Source organism: Taudactylus pleione, unplaced genomic scaffold, assembly GCF_031769625.1.
Source record: "Taudactylus pleione unplaced genomic scaffold, aTauple2 ptg000610l, whole genome shotgun sequence".
Lineage (NCBI taxonomy): Eukaryota > Metazoa > Chordata > Amphibia > Anura > Myobatrachidae > Taudactylus > Taudactylus pleione.
In genome coordinates, this window is record NW_028285012.1 from 2,556,449 (window position 1) to 2,574,124 (window position 17,676).

General features: G+C 46.4%; 1 protein-coding gene across 1 annotated transcript in view; it reads left to right on the forward strand.

The window, feature by feature from the left end:
- The first annotated feature begins 5,468 nt into the window (after window positions 1-5,468).
- Window positions 5,469-17,676, forward strand: part of LOC148480562 (methionine-R-sulfoxide reductase B2, mitochondrial-like) — a 51,017-nt gene continuing 38,809 nt past the window's right edge. The window contains exon 1 of the mRNA XM_088454219.1: window positions 5,469-5,719. Coding sequence (XP_088310345.1) covers window positions 5,602-5,719 — 118 coding nt within the window. The 5' untranslated portion in view covers window positions 5,469-5,601. The remainder of the gene's footprint in view (window positions 5,720-17,676) is intronic.

The window sequence follows — 17,676 nt, forward strand, 5'->3', positions numbered from 1 at the left end:
GGGTCATTTTACTAAGCCGTGGCTGGAGATAAAGTACCAGTCAACCAGCAACCAGCAACACAGCCTGTGTCATCGTTAGGAGCTGATTGGCTGGCAGGGCCGGCTCCAGGGTTAATAGCGTCCTGTGACGGCCGACTGCATTTCACCCATTGTCACGCACAACCGAAATTGTGGGCGTGACCTAATTAACATAGGCCACGCCCCTTATGCAACGTTATTTGGTTAAATTGGCTGGCCTGCCAGTGCCAGCCCATGAGCGCATTCACTTACCAAGCGGCGGTCGGTCTCCTCAGCACAGCCGCCCTCGTCGGTCGACGTTTCTTCTCCAGGCCTCCGCGTCCACCTAGTGCTCACTGCAGGGTGCAAACTGCAGACACCCTGAGCGCGGCCCCCACGCGCTGTTCCCATGGCCGGTGGCCATCCGTCCGCTACTACTGAAGCAGCAGCCAGTGCCCACTGCCCATCCACGTGACGTCGTCCACCGCCGCCGGAGTCAGAGACTGCGTGGGCAGAGATGGCGTGTAACGTCACACTCGGCCTGTCCAGCCCAATCTTGGAGGAGGGACTGGCTGGTGGTTTTATTATAGGGCGGCCGCGGCACTGTGTCCAAAGCGAAAGCGCAGTAGTGGGGTGGGTGGGCAGCCCAGGATGACAGCACACAGCCAGACAGTGACGGGCCAGGCCGGCCAGGGAAAATGGCGGCAGAAAATCGGCACCCACTGTAGGTGGCGTCCTTGTGCAGCCGCTCAGGTGGAACATGCCTAGAGCCGGCTATGTTGGCTGGTACTTTATCTCCATTCACTTTATCTCCATCTAAGGCTTAGTACATACACCCATGTATCATATAGGCTCTGTTTGACTTTGGAACTTAGGACTAGAGGTGTATAGTACACTAATGCCGTCTCTGCTACGTTTCTGTCCGCAGCTGCTGTGCAAAAATGTTGCAGACGCCCAGGAATGTACTGAGACGCCCACCTGCAGCTTTGCAAATCCAAGCACCTATGTACAAAGATGCAGCATCGGTGGCAGATTCTTTAATTATCGGTCTCACGAGTAACCCTATGGTCACGCAGAATGGCTGCGGTATTTCAGACGCTGGAGACATCACTCTTGCGTACAGGATCGCCGATACAGTGTGTGACACATACCCGGAATGGCCACAACATACCTGCATTCTTTACCTCCAACTCCCCATTGCCTCCCATAAACGCTCACTGACTTGATGCATGCGCAGATTGTTCTTTATCGCTGATCTGCGAAAGTATCAGCATAGGATACAGCTCGGAGTCAGGCCTTTAGATGTCCTGGTGCTCAAAATAACTGTAGCTCAATAACCTGGTGGCCAACTGGTGGAATCATATTTCCTGGCCACCAAATAGGCTGCTGTCCCAATTAACAGGAGCCCAAATAACCTGCTGCCCAAATTGTGGACCCAAATGGCCAGATGCCCAAATCAGGTGATGCAATTGTAAATAGCAACAGTTTATTTAAATTTTTTAATAATATTTGGAAACTGAGATTCGTTTTTCACCCATTTGTATATGTATCTGTCTTCGGGAGAATGCAGTAGGCCACTGTTTTTTTTTCTGAGTGTTGAAAATAGAACATACATATTTAATGTTTTAGATATTTGTCTATGGGAAAGTTGCGTCTCTCCATTTTTAATTTTCCTTAAGAAAGATTTGAGCACAAGACTTGCCAAGTTATAAGTAATGCATTTGATGACAAGCACACCTGTATAAAGATACATGTAGAATTAATTCTTATTTTTATAAATACAAGAAATTATTTTTGATTGTCTTAATGGCGGTTATTGATACATCTTATAATTACAGTATAATGCCATTGATCGAAGAGACCAATACAGTAGATGCAATTCTACAATCTTACCCAAATGGGTCCCAAAATCTTGAATATAAATAAGCTACTGTATAGCTTAAAAGACCAATTGATGTCTGCCCGTTTGTCCAATGTAAGGCATCTGCCAAATTTGTTCAATATTGTGAAGGCTTCCCCAATCCGTAAATCAGGAGATATGTTTGATTTTGCCTGCATAAAACGGTTAATAAATGCAGGTAATAGCACAAAGCCTGATATATGGGATGGGTACGGTATAACGGCACTCGGGATCTCGGCGGTCACAATCTGGACGCCAGCATCCCGACCAGGTTACAATCCCGATGCCTCTAACCCCTAACCCTACCCCTTCCTCCCCGCAGCCTAAACTTAACCCTCCCTCCCCGCAGCCCAAATCTAACCTCACCGCTAGTGCCTAAACCTAACCCTCCCGCTACTGCCTAACCATAACCCTCTCTCCCCGCAGCCCAAATCTAACCTCACCCCTAGTGCCTAAACCTAACTCTCCCGTTACTGCCTAACCATAACCCTCCCTCCCCGCAGCCTAAATCTAACCTCACCCCTAGTGACTAAACCTAACCCTCCCGCTACTGCCTAACTATAACCCTCCCTCCCCGTAGCCTAAATCTAACCTCACCCCTAGTGCCTAAAACTAACCCCCCCCCTTCCCGCTAATGCCTAAGATTAACATCCCAGTATTTACCTTCAGGATCCCGGCGGTCGGGATGCCAGTGCCAGTTTTCAAATAAGTGTCAGGATTCTCTGAATGCCAGAGTACCAGCGGTCGGCATCATGAGCGCATCCCATGATAAACATGCGGTAACAGCTGCTTTCCACATGTTTTTTGTGAAGAAAAAATACTGATATATAGGTCCACAAGGGACCTATATATTGCGTATGATATGATAGATCAACAATGTTTAGATTGACAGTAAATAGGCTGACACTAGGGGGTAAATTTAAGGTCGAATTACATCAAATGAGGTCAGTTCGGCCGTTAAATGCATATTCTGAATTTACTAAAGGCTAAACTCTGCCGACTTTGCTCCATTCGATGTCTAAAACTCTGCCGACAATACCTGTAACTTGGCCGGTAACATGTTTTCGGACACATAGACCATCGGAACAACTCGGCAGCACTTTGCCATAGAAAGCAATAGGACCTGCAAATTTACTAAGGATTCATATTTGTTTTAACGGCCAAAATATAGCGCAAATCGGCCGCAAAACGCACAAAAAAGACCCCAAATAGAAAACTAAAATAGAACACCTTTTTTCTATTCGAGTTTCACATCTGAAACTACACATATGCATGCATGGATCAAGGAGATCCGTGATACATGCATCTGTGTGTAAATAAACCCAGAAGCACGGACGGGATCGGTAAGATCTGTCTGTGCTTCTGTGTTAAAAAAATTAAAACCAGTGTAAAATTAATCAAAAAAACGGCGTGGCCCCCTCTCCAAAAGAACAACCAGCACCGAGCTTTGGAGACCCAGTACTGGTTGTGCCAAATACAGGGGACTGGAACTAAAAAAAACCTCTTTACGTTCACCACCTTTACAGACAGCAATACTATAAATCAGAGGTTCCCAAACGCAGTCCTCAAGGCTCCCCAACAGTTCAGGTTTTAGAGATATCCATGGTTGAGCACAGGTGACTTAATAAGTGCCTCAGTCAATTTGATTTAACCACCTGTGCTCAACCATGGACATCTCTAAAACCTGTACTGTTTGGGGAGCCTTGAGAACCACGTTTAGGAACCTCTGCTATAAATGAAGTGATTTATTTCTAAAAGTCATAGTATAGCTCAGTGGTTCTCAAACTTGGCCCTCAAGGTACCCTAATAGTCCATGTTTTAAGTATATCCATGCTTAAGCAGAGTTGACTTAATTAGTTCCTCAGTCACTTTGATTATACCATCTGTGCACAAACATGGATATCCTCAAAACCTGGACTGTTAGGGTGCCTTGAGGACCCAGTTTGGGAAACCATGGTATAAGGGAAGGTGAAGTTGAAATATAGATTGAATGATATAAATTGTTTTGTTTAACTATCTTCCAAATTGCTCCAGACATATAAATCCTTGTACCATTTTAGCTTGTTCGGTTTGAGTTAAACAATTGTAACACAGCATCAAGTAATGTAATACAGTGTTGTTTGGGGATGTAGTTAACATACCTACAACCGGCATCCTGACTGACGAAATCTGGCGTCAGAATGCTGCTACCCGGCCAAACACCGGCGCCGGTATACCGACAGTAGTCGACATCCCAACGCCGGAATCACGACAGCCAGGATGCAGATGTCGTAAGTATAGCGGGGCTTGTTAGGTCTTAGCCGCGGGGGTAGGGTTAGATTAAGGCATCAGGGGAGGGGGGGGTTAGGTTAGGGGAGGTTAAGTACCCCCAGGGGCGGGTTTGGCACCACTTGGGGGGGGTGTGTTAGGTACTAAGAGGGGAGGGTTAGGTTTAGGCACCAAGGTAGGAGGGAACGGTTTAGGCACTAATGGGGTGGGTTAGGGTGGGGAGGGTTAAAGTGCGTACACACTACACGATATGCTCTCTGAGCACAGTGAGCACAGCCGCTGAACGATATCATTAACGATATCGTTCAGCGAAGGGCTCTCTCCCCCATTCCCCGACATGCAGCAACCTGACGAGGGCGTCAGATTGTGCTGCATGTTCAGGCGATGGACAATGTCGGAAACGACCAGCGGGAGTGCGCATCGCTGGTCGTTTCTGACATAAAAGTACACAATTTGTGCACGATTACTGAGCGATTGCACGATTACGATGTCGTAATCGTGCAGTCGCTCAGTAATATCGCTCAGTGTGTACCCACCATTACTGTTAGGATGTAGCAGTGGCGTAACTAACACACAAAAAAAACACTTGCCTGAATCCCCGCTCCTGCTGCGCCCGCTCGTCGGTTCTCCCTATCCGCTCTGCACTATGGGAGAGACGTCATGATGTTTCTCCCATCACCCACCGCGGGAGCTGGATCCAATTGGATCCCTGTCACAGCACTTTGCGGAGAGAAATCCATAGGCTTCTATAGGGACCCCATCAGTAGATGGTGCTACCCACCGCATCCAAGCCCCTGAGAGCATTGCAGTCGGAGGCTTGGTGCATATCTGGACGTCTATATATATATATATATATATATATATATATATATATATATGTATATATAATTTTTATTAGAAACCCCCCGCGCCCCCCCCCCCCCCCCCCCCCCCGTTTGCGATTTAAAATAATAGCTTCTTATATTGTGGTAATACTTTACTTTTGCGAGAATCATTTTAAAACTGATGTTTTCTGAAGATCTCCCACAGAAATAGTTAATAAATAAGCCCCTGTATCCTTTTGTTTCTCAAGGACTGAAACTTTGAATTTAACCAGGCATCTCTGTCTGGCAAAGTTATGCTGCGACTTATAGTTCCACAGCAGTCAAAAAGGCAAAAATTGCCCACCTTTTTGTTTACCGCTGTATATGGTATATGATATAAAAGCAGCTAATAATGTATTATGCTAGATCTCCCCGCTGCTCCTCTACGTGTCCTTTAACCCACTTACTAGACACTGGCAGGGTCTGTGGATGACATCACAGGTGGGAGTGACAGTGTACTGTGCAATGCATGCCATGAGCTGGTTACTGTAGCACCCTCAGCTCAGTATTTTATGATTACTACACACTGACTCCACTCATCCACTACCGCAGGATTTCCTGCAATTCTACAACATGGCCAGACTGCTGAAAAGCCTTAGCATCCTAGTGATGAGGCAGAGGAGGCTCCCTCCTCTCACTCACTCAGGGAGCAGTGCATGGAGTAAGACAGGAAGGGTGCATACAGTTGCTGGTAAGATGCATGACATTTACTGCAAGTTGCTATATGGGGTGGGGGAGGGGGAAACTTCACTGCATGAGATGTTATGTAGAGATGATGCGTTTGACTTGAAATCCCAAAGCCTTAGTGCAATCATCTGACTGGCATGCCTTTAACTGCAGTCCTTCCTTTTATGTCATCCCCTAGTATTTTTCCATTATGTTCTTTAATTGTGTTTTATGGGATGCATATGTAACCCCAATGTTGACATCACAACTGTCGACATTGTCGCTGTCGAACTTTTGACTAAACCGCCTTATAGGGCAGAGTTGCAGACATTGTTATTACTGTAGCATCCAATCTTTATAGATTGCTGTGTCTATTGTGCAATGTGCACATCCCACTGTATGTATGGGCTGGAAATTTCCACTGAATGCACCATCTGTGGCTCCTTCCAGGGAATTACATTCAGGAGGTAATTAACCCAAATGCCCTGTGTTTTTAATCAACAAACTTCATGGTTGAGGAGATATCACTTGTACATGTACCACTGGAGATCAGTACAATGAGATCTACCTAATAATGTCATTTATTGATTATGGATTTTATTGATTTGCGGAGCCTGCATAATTAAGTTGGCTATAACTGTCAGTATTACTCAAGTAAATGATCCGGGTGGTATCTGCTTCTTCATCCATGTGATCCGTTAGACGCTAGAGGTACTTTTCAGCAGCACAGAGTGTCAAGCACATACAGTGTACAGGTAGGGAATATTAGGAATAGTGAAATGCTTCCGAATATCTTAGTTCAGGATAATTTTCAAACTCGTTGTTGCTGCTTAGAATGAATATAATAGGTGTCGTCATCATTGTCATCTGTGCACCCCTGGACTGACAACAGCTTCTGACCAAGGAATTCATCTAATGAGATGGGACCTAACTGCAGCACAATTCTTTCACCCTGCAACATCGGACAGGTGCCATGACAAATCACGCAGAAAATAAATCATACATGAAACAAATCATACAAAATAATAAGACATATATAAAAACAGACTGTACAATTCCTCTGTTTCCCAAGTCCCATGTCTAAAACTGGGTGCACACTAAACGATGTGTGTACCCAGAAATGCGAGGGACGACCCCTCGCCGACGGGCCGGCATATTGGTTGCCAGGTATACATTAGACGATCCGTTGCTTGTCGGCCCCTGCCACATCCCACTGCATGGGGTCATCAGCCGCATCATCAGGTTGGGCTGCATGAAGGGCCGACCTGACAATGTGGCTGACGACCCCATGGGAACGCGCATTGCCCGACATATAGCGTACACTTAGCAATTTTGATGATTTGTTGTTCTGATCGGTCTGAATTGGGCAAGTCGTTCAAAATATATCTAAGTGTGTACCCGTTACTCTGCCCTTTTCCTCCCTCCCCCACATTCCGTCCTTTCACAAACCTATTTTATGTGTCTCCTTTGCTGCCCCTCCATGTGTCTCCAGTCTTCATTTGCAGCCACCCCTCCTCTATAGTTCCCTATGCCAGCCGCCTCCCTAGAGTATACTTACTATAGCATACTTATATCATTGCCACTCATAGCTATCCGCTCCCCCCTCCCATAGTTTACAAAGCAGCCCCCTTTACTTACCGTTACTAAAGTTCTCCCTCCAGCGCCACGGCCGTTCCCTCAGCTCCTCTTGCCAGCGTCAACACAGGCAGCCAAGCCCAGCACACTCCCGTGTGATCACATCTAAACCGCCCGCCCCATCCCTCCTCCGGCTCCAATCAGCAAACCCTCTCCGGCGATCCACTGAAATAAAACTGACAGTAGCTTCCCTCCGGCCGCGGCACACTGGTGAATGCGCCGCAGCATCCCAGGATGCCACGGCGCACAGTTTGGGAACCACTGGCTTAGTACATTTGGGACCATTGGGAAATGCAGTAAAAACTGACGAAAATGGCATTTTCGAGGCAGATTTTTCAGTTTAGTACAAGCCGCCCCCTGGGAGCTAGTAGAACTCTCACACCCTCATCATTTTCCTCTTTGATTACTGTAATTTGCTCCTCTCTGGCCTTCCTACCTCCCGCTGTGCCCATCTCAGTCTATCCTCAACTCTGCTACCAGCCTCATTTTCCTCCCTAGTCACTCTACCCCTCTCTGCCAATCACTACACTGGCTCCCTTTACCATTCAGCATTAAACTCAAACTCCTCTCTCACTTATAAACCTCACCGCTCCTTCCTAGATCTCCAGCCTTATCTCCTCACACACTACCTCCCGCCCTCTGCGCTCTACCTACCGCCCCTCCACACCTCCATGATCACTACATTTCCATGCAGCATTTCTCCCGGGCCTCTCCTTTACTCTGCCATGCCCTCCGTCGCTCCATTAGACTTCCATCCAGCCTCCCAGTATTTCAAGTATGCTCTTAAAAAACATTTTGTTTCATTCTAGCTAATCACCCCACCTCCTAACGGGAAGCAATCGGGAAGCCGACTGCCTAAATACCGGCAGCCGGCTTCCCGACTGACTTATCCCGGCATGGGTGAAATTTCCCCAACGCCGGGAGACCGGCACCCGGCATCACGATCGTAGTGATGCTGGGCGCCGCGAGCGGACAACCGCGGGGGGGAGGGTTAGGTTTAGGGCTCCCGGCGGGGACTTAGGGTTAGGCAGCGGGGAAGGGGGTGGTTAGGGTTAGGCACTTAAAGGGGGGATTAGGGTTAGGCACTTGGGGGGAAGTTAGGGTTAGGCACCCCTAAGGAGGGTTAGGGTTAGGGGGGTTAGGTTAGGTTAGTGGATACTTACCTATCCACGATCGGGATTTCCAACGCTTCCGCTGCTTCTAACTCTGCTCCTGTCGGGCTGCCGCAGACGGGATACCGCATGGCCGGCGGTATATCATACCCATTCCCTCCTAACTACAGTCTGCTCTCCTCTACTCTACTTTCTTCTCCCCAGTGTGTCCACCCATAACCCCTATAGATTGTAAGCTCTTATGAGCAGGACCCTCTCCCCTTTGTCTTCTCTATATAAGTATGCTAACTGTAAATATCTATATGCATTTACTGCATACTTGCCTACCCTCCCTATTTGGTCGGGAGCCTCCCGAAAATCGGGTGCCGCTCCCGACCTCCCGGGAAGGCAGGCAATCCTCCCGGCTGCCGCTCACTGCTCCTATCACCCCCGCAATTACCCTTGAAACCCCCGCAGCGGGGGGAGGCGGTGTAGCGATTCACGCTGAATCGCATCATTTTGGCCCCACCCCCTGCTTCACAATGCCTGTAATATTGGCAATGTGTATCGGGGGCAGGGCCAAAATGACACGATCACGTGGCCCTGCCCCTGTCCCGCCCACAAATACTCGTAGTCTGCACGGTCCCGCCTCCTCATGCTGGCCACGCCCCCTATCATGCCGATCTGGCTGCTCCCTCCCGGAAGGAGCAGCCAGAAAGTCGGCAAGCCTGATTTACTGTATATATTGTCTGTATTCGTTTTTACTTTTGGGTCCAGTTGTCAGTATTATTCCCTTGTACGGGGCTACAGAACCTCTGTGGTGCCTTATAAATAAAATATACTAATAATAAAAGTACATTTGAGGTGTTATAGAAAGAGCTAGATATGTACTGTAGCTTTACTAGATCTACATCACTTAGCGTGATCCTATAAGAGTATCCTAGTGTGGCATCACCGGCTTCTACATTCTAATAGTATTCTCTTGAGGATGGGTTCTGTTATCAATGTTGACAAGGCGTTGCTCTATCCTTCTATGAAGGAGCTTCTGAAGCTATGCAGTATCCCCTGCAGGACAAGTCTCACTGTGCATGTGCAGCCATTGGTCACGCCCACACATATAGCCTGAACTCCTTGCCACATTGGAGCCGGGATCTCACTGGGGCTCCAAGAGAAGCCCTGGATTGATAAATAGTTATTTAAAAACATTCCATATTGCCACAATATGAAATGTTTAATGTGATGGGAACATTATGAATATTAATAAATATGCCACTTCAGTGTTCTCCCCAGAAATTTTTTCCAGCCGGGCGGCATCAAAAAGTAGCCAGGTGGGGGCCTTCGCAATTATGCGCGCGCCGGGAAAAGGGGTATCTCCTTTACCATTCCAGCCCGACAGGTCTCAGGCTGCTCCCCCACTGGCTCTCAGTCAAAAGTGCCCGTTATGCATTGCCCCCTGTAGTTTTCCCCTTTTGCAGTGCCCCCTGTAGTTTTCCCCTTTATGCAGTGCCCCCTGTAGTTTTCCCCTTTATGCAGTGCCCCCTGTATATTTGCTTTGCCCTTATGCAGTGCCCCCAGGCTTAAGTAGTGCCCCTATGTAGTGCCCCCAGACTGGCCCCTTATGCAGTGCTCCCAGGCTTATATAGTGTCCCTTAAGCAGTGCCCCCAGGCTGGCCTCTTATGCAGTGCCTCCCAGGCTTTGTGTCCCTTATGCAGTGTCTAAGGTCCCAGAGGCAGTGAGATGCATAGGAGACAGCAGCAGGGGCCAGTAAACCAAGTCCCCAGAGGCACCACTAAGCCTAGCCTGTCAGGAATAAGCCCAGCAAATGACAGCAGCGGAACCAGTGGACGGGAACAAAAAATGGCGGTGAGCGGGAGACTTCCAGCCCGGCTGAATGTGATCAGAGCAGCTGGGTGCCCTCTGGAGAAGACACACAGTCAGGCAAGCTCAGCACAGAAGACTGGCAGCAGTGTCACAGGGGAGTGCAGCACCACGGGGCAGAACTTACCTTTACTTGGTCGCCGCTCGTGCTCCCACTCCCGCTGCCTCGCTCTGACTGGATCTAAGTAGATCCAGCAGGTGCGCGGGGCAGGCTCCTCACGTCGCGGGTGATGTCATGATGTCACCCGCGCACTGCATCACTGGGAACGCTTGCCTCTGAAGCGATTGGAGGCTTCTTTAGCATCCGGTCACTTCAGAGGCCAGCGTTCCACAGCGGGGGTCGGCAGGGGAAAGTGCCGGGCGGTAGGCTGTTTCTGCCAGGCGATGCGCCCGCAGAAAACAGCCTGGGGAGAACACTGCACTTAGACATCAGAAAACCTGTCTGCATACGAACTCCAGGCTGTAATCCACAGCAGTTCTTGCCACAGTGGAGCTTAAAAACATGCAAATTAGAGTTCATTTATGTCAGAAACCAATTAACCTACCAGTATGTTTCTGGATTGTGTGAGGAATCATGAGACCCCATCGGAAGCCCATGCAAACACGAGGAGAGCATCCCTACTCTATGCAGATATGGCCTTGGTGGGTATTGACCCCAAGACCTCAGTGCTGTGCGGCAGTGGTGCTAACCACAATGCCGTGTGTTCAGTCCTATCATTTGCATTACTGGGGAAAAATATACCAATCTTTCTCTGTCTGTCTATATTCCTGTCCTACATTGTGTGCATTTCTGATTGAGAGATGCAACCAATGTCGATGTCTGATGCAGTGAAGCGATTTTTTTGCTACTGTGCATGTGCCAAAGCCGCACTGTGCAGGGATTGGTCAGCATTGGTGGTCGCAGAGCGTATTTATTTGTAAAGTGAATGACAGGTAATCAGCATTTGGGGGAGGTTACAGGGGCTGGACAGAAAAACGCAGGTGTGTCTGACCTTTTTCCTTTTTCTGGGCATGCCCTAATGAGCCACTGCAATTTCGTACGCAGCTGGAGAGGCCCCAGCGCCTTAGCTGAGACACTCATTCTAAAACAGCTTAGGCTTGCTTCAATGTGCGATCCTGATGTTTATGCTTTTCTACGTAAGCGACTAATGTGATAGAGGTAGGCGTCTCTGTGCACAAGATGGCGGCTGAGTGATTAACATATTTTTGCAAGTCCGCTGCATATGGGATCGCAGCACTAACGGGCATTGCCTACAATCAGGCCCAATGTCACTACATACCATTTTACACCTCCAGCTGATGGGCTGCTAATCTTCCAGCAGACAGCCGCTGCTTCCCCAGCAGACGGGCTGCTACAGTAGTGCTCAGGCGGCAGCCATTTTGTGGCTGAACCAGTATTCATGAGATCGTTATTGTTTACAAAAAAAAAAAAACTAGTGCATAGCAAGGAGCTCCCTGACAATAAATAACTCAACTACTGATTACCAAATGCATCAACCAAAGCTAAGATCATGATGATAAGATAAAATAACCTTTTGAAGAGGCAAAAAATCCAGATGTATAGAATTGAGGTCCAGACATGGATTATATTTAATATAGTGACTGCACAAAGTCCATACTGTGACTGAAATCCCTTCCATGGGATCCCTTCATATAGATAAAGTGAACAGCATACCTGGATTAGTGCAGGTAATATAGCAAATAAAAGAAAAGGTAAACGAGAGCACGGCCTCGGATGCAATCAGTGTTTAGTGTGTAAATTGTTTTAAAAAAATCAACGGTAGGTTCCAGTCATGTAGAGGCCAAATAGACTGTTGCCATGCAAGGTCCACTCAGCAACTGCAAACATATATTTTTCTTATATATCACTTTGCCTTTGGTTTAAGAATGTTTATTGTTTTTATATTATGCTTTGGTATGTCTATTTTAATTCATAGAATTAATTAATAGTTATTTAATATCAATGAATATGATTATGCTGGAGGAAATCTTAAAGTTCCCAAACGCGTCATTCTGGCGTTCGATATTTCCCACCATAGTGGGTCATCATTTACTGTTAAGTGGCAATATTTTCTTTGGGCATCTACATGACTGTAAACTTCCATTTTTTCCTTTAGCATTTAGATTGTCAATTTGTAGAATATTATAGGGCAGATCTATCAAAACTTGGACATAAAGTGGAGAGAGAGAAAGTGTTATCCAGTCAGCTTCTAACTGTAAATTTACAGGCTATATGAAAAATGAGAGGAGCTGATTGGTTGGTATTTTCTCCCACCACTTTTTATCTCTCCAAGCTTTGAAACATCTCTCCCTATGTCACACTCTCTTCTCGTTCCCAGGCAGCTACAGACCCTTCCTGTGGAGAAATCTGTCTGATACAAGGGGGTAGTCTCACAAGAGAGGGCTTTTGGAGTCACGTCTCATCTGTGCTATACTCTCTATTGTAGTTCTAGCTGGTTACATAAGTTTCGCATTTCATAATTTGTTATGACAAAACATGTAATTTATGTATAAACTTTAACCGTAGTCTGTGTCTAACCTGACAGTGTTATTTGCGTCCTTGCTGTACATGATCTGACACCCAGCTAAAGTGCTTCTAACAAGATCTGACCTGAAATGACTTTTGCTATTTCTTTCTTTGGAGAATAGTTCTGTACATTCCATGTTTTAACTGTACAGCTCCGGTAACCAATCAGTCACATTACATCCTACAAGTTAGTGAGTATTAAAGTGTACCAGTAGTCTTAGTATTTATTATTACTGTTATTATTGCTGTTGTGTATTTATATCAATTTATTCAGGCATAGGGCACTTCTGGCAATGACTAGTTTTAGCTAGAGAGAACTAGCCGTATTCACTAAAGCTGGCCACACAGATATTCAGCCAATAGCCAGTAAATTGTCTGATGTTGTAATATATGTGGCACTAAAATGTCCATGATGTATGAGTATGACCTACAGAAATAGAACCATTATTGGGCTTGGCGGTATGGCTTGGCCTGTGTGCGGCAATCTTCCTACCAGCCTACAGTGACATCGGTGATCCGGCACTTTGATCCCAGACATGAATGAAGAGACTTCGTCTGATCTGAAATTATGCTTGTAATAGGATTTTACCTGATTTCTTCCATGCGCCATTAAGTATTCTGCCATTGTTTCCTTTCTCTTCCTCATAATTACTTTCTCTCACCCAAGAATGCTTCTTTCAATTTAATTGAAATGTTATAATCTAAGTCTGCGCCCCGTATGTCACTGGAGTTGTGGCTAATTTCAGAAACTAACCTGCTCATGGGGATAACCTGAAACGATGTCCATACACTCCTATAGGTTAGTGTCGAGGGATTACAAGCACCCTGGCCTTAACCCCCCCTAAGCAAGACATTGCTGCTATGTCCTCTCTAGCACTGTCAGTGGGCCCTTTCTTCAGGCAGTGGGATTTACAATGTTTGCTATAAATATACTAAGGGGGTCATTCAGACCCGCTCGCGAGCGGCAGTACGCTTGCAAACGGGTCGATGTTCCCCCACTGCGCATGCGCACGACGGAGGGAGCTCCGTCGTACGCATGCGCGAGACCCGGCGAGCGACAGGCTCTCCATCGCTCCGGGTCTCGCACCAAAGGGGGTGTGCTGTCGATGTTGATTGTCAAATATAGAAAATCTGATCCCTGTGCCCACTTTACCACCCTATTTCATGCCCAAAAGCTTGTTGGCAAGGCCAATTGCAAGTGGGTCATATGTAAGTGACCCCCCTCTGTGGAGTGCAAGTGTCAAATTTGTTGCCCAAGGCTAGTTAACCCTTGCACAACTACAGCTACTTATTCAAATATAGAAAATCTGGTCCCTGTGCCCACTTTACCACCCTATTTCATGCCCAAAAGCTTTGTGGGCCAAGCAAAATACAATTGAAATTTGTGTAATAGATACCATATTTTGTTTATTCAATGTAAGCTTATTGATTCTATATAATAAATATTTTTTATAATAACATGTTCTGAATAAGAAGCTGGAAAATGAATAAGAAGCTGGAGCTCGAATAAGAAGTGAATAAGAAGCTGGAGCTCGAATAAGACGCTAACTTCAACCTCGTTATTGTTTCTTTATCAGAAGTGCAAAGACTGCCCCAGCCAGTTTATTTCAGCAGCAGGACTACACACACGTGACCCAGAAGTCGGATGCATACACAGACCAGAACGCGCGTGGAGGACAGCCGAGCAGGAGCGAGGATCATCGGGCTAAGAACACCTTAGTCACTTTGTACTGCCCCGCACTAAGTGTCTGACAAATTTGGAGCAGCCAGCATAACCAATACTCTATCTTCAAATAATCCAGTCAGATGTGATCTGAAGAACTGAGTTTATTATTCGATAGAGGATCTTGTGTGGAAATGATAAGTAATGATGAGTGATGAGTGATGATAGGTGATGTGATGATATTACAAGTGATGTGGTAAAACTGTAAACAAACAAACAATGAAAAGCAATTACTATATGTACTTGGGAATGCAAGGCAAACATATACATAACATGGGATATGCACACAACATGAAACATACAGTATGCAAAGTATAGACTGTAGTGTCACATAGTACAGCTAACATGCATAACATAACTGGCTAGCAGATCTATGGCACAGTTGAAGCTTAGAACTCACCCTCGGATGCTGTACCAGGTTGAGCATATGTAATGATGACTGTCTGGGACCATGTGAAAAGGAAAATGGCTGCTTACAGGTCCTTTGGCCCAGAATGCATTGCTAGACTGCTATGGAATGTTGAGAAGGACAAAATAAATCAGATGCTGTTCTGACCACTAGGTGGGGCTGCTAATGTGAATTAGTGCAACATAACAAACCCTATGCTGAAGGCATGACACTCCCCGTCTGGTATCGTTCATACCACAAATTTAAACTCTAAGTAGGTAACAATAAGAACAGTTCAGACACTGGTCTGAGAAACAACTTAGTCTCTCCTTGCTTACAGATCTTGATCTCAACCTTACGAACTTATCCGTCCTTGCCTCGGGTGACAATATTCAAAGGCCACTCGTTGCGTTGTGACTGACAATCTCTGACAAGCACAATGTCACCAGGTTTTAGGTTGGGTTTGGCAACTTGCCACTTGGTCCTTGGCTGCAGGGTAGAGATATATTATCTTTTCCAACTGTCCCAAAAGGTGTTTGCTAGGCTTTGAACTTGCCTCCATTGTCGTTTGAATAAGTCTTTGTTGGTGAACTCTCCAGAAGGAGCATAGATAGTCCCGGTCTTCTGAGTAAGAAGAGTAGCAGGAGTAAGTAGAAGCGGATCTTCTGGGTCATTAGAAACTGAAGTCAAAGGTCTAGCATTGACGATAGCTGAGACTTCAGCCCTGAAAGTTGTTAAACTCTCGTGAGTAAGTCTTGCAGTACCTACTTGTAGGAATATGGATTCAAGGATTCTGCGTATTATGCAAATCATCCTTTCCCATGTACCTCCCATATGAGAAGAATGAGGTGGGTTGAAAGTCCATGTACAACTTTGCTCACTGAGGTATCTCTCTACACCTTTAGTGTCGATGTTTGAGTGAATTTGTAGTTCTTTGGTTGCTCCAACAAAGTTAGTACCTCTGTCAGAGCGGATGTGTTTTACAGGGCCACGGATTGCAATGAAGCGTCTAAGGGCATTGATGAAGCTTGAAGTGTCCATCGATTCTATAACCTCAATATGAACAGCACTGATGCTCATACAAGTGAATACAACTGCCCAGCTCTTGCTGTTTGCACTTGCTCCTCTTGTGTGTCGTGTGGCGATAGTCCAGGGGCCAAATACGTCAAGACCAACGTTAGAGTACTGAGGGTCTGTACTAAGTCTGTCTGCTGGAAGATTAGCCATCTTCTGAGTTTGAGAAGTACCACAAAGTCTGCGACAGGTAATACATTTGAAAATTGTGTTACTTACACACCTTTTCGCTCCAATAATCCAGAACCCAGCTGATCGTAGAGCTCCTTCAGTAAACAGTCGTCCCTGGTGTCTAACTTCATTGTGATAGTGCTGCACAATTAAAGAAGTAACGTGATGACTTCCAGGCATTATTAACGGATTTTTCTCATTTGATGTTAAATTTGCTTCTTGAAGACGACCTCCTACTCTCAGTAAATCGTTTTCATCGAGAAATGGGTCTAGCCTTTTTAAGACGCTGTTTCTGGGAATAGGATTTTATTGCTAATGCAGTCGATCTCTCTTGCATAGGTTTGGTGCTGCACAACACGGATAATGAGGTTCTTAGATTGTTGTGTTTCTTCTGCTGTCTAAATATTTTGACAGTGATGCCAACCTTTACATTCAGTCACTCTTAGAGATGTGGCACATTTAAATGAACGGGCTATATGACTTAGGCAGGTAATTGCTCTAAGAAGTGATTTCCAAGTTGAGAATCTTTGGAATCTGTGTGGCTCAAGTTGACAATTTGAGATCATGGTTTGGATCGTTGTCACTTGTGGACGGATTTCCACATCTGTATCTGCGTCTACTACCGTGTTTCCCCGATAATAAGACCTACCCTGAAAATAAGCCCTACCCTTACTTTTGTAGCCTGGTCTAAAATAAGCCCTACCCCGAAAATAAGACCTACCTTAATCTCTTTTTGAGCTGGGAACGCTGCAGAGACCAGCGTTCCCAGTCATGACGTCACCCGCGCGCTGAGGATCCTGTGCGGCCATGCCTGCTGGATCATGTTAGATCCAGTCAGCGCGCAAGTGAGAAGGACATCCTGGACGGCGGCGACGCAGGTAAGTACCGTACTGTACTGGTGGGGGATCAATTACAGGGGGGCTTGTACTGCAATAAGGGGGCCTGCATAAAGGACACTGCTACAGGGGGGCCTGCATAAGGGGCACTTCTACACAAGGGAGGCTGCATAAGGGGCACTGCTACGGGGGGGGGGCTGCATAAGGGGCACTGCTACAGGGGGGCCTGCATAAGGGGCACTGCTACAGGGGGGGCCTGCATGAGGGGCACTGCTATAGGGGGGCCTGCATAAGGGGCACTGCTGTCAATGTTAGTTAAAATAAGACCCATCCCGAAAATAAGCCCTATGGTGTTTTTTGGAACCAAAAAAAAAATAAGACAGTGTCTTATTATCGGGGAAACACGGTAGCTCAAATGTGTCACCTACAGGATTGTTACCATTTGTTTCGTACAAGAACTCCGGTCCTCTGAACCATGAAGTGTCTTTAAAGAGACTGGCTGAGATGGCTCTTGTAGCATGATCTGCATGATTGTGAGCAGTGGATACATAGTGCCATTGTTTTGGATTGGTGGACCTCCTGATCCGTAGCACGCGGTAAACATGGAATCGCCTTGTCTCATTGCAGATGTATCCTAACACTACTTTACTGTCTGTGT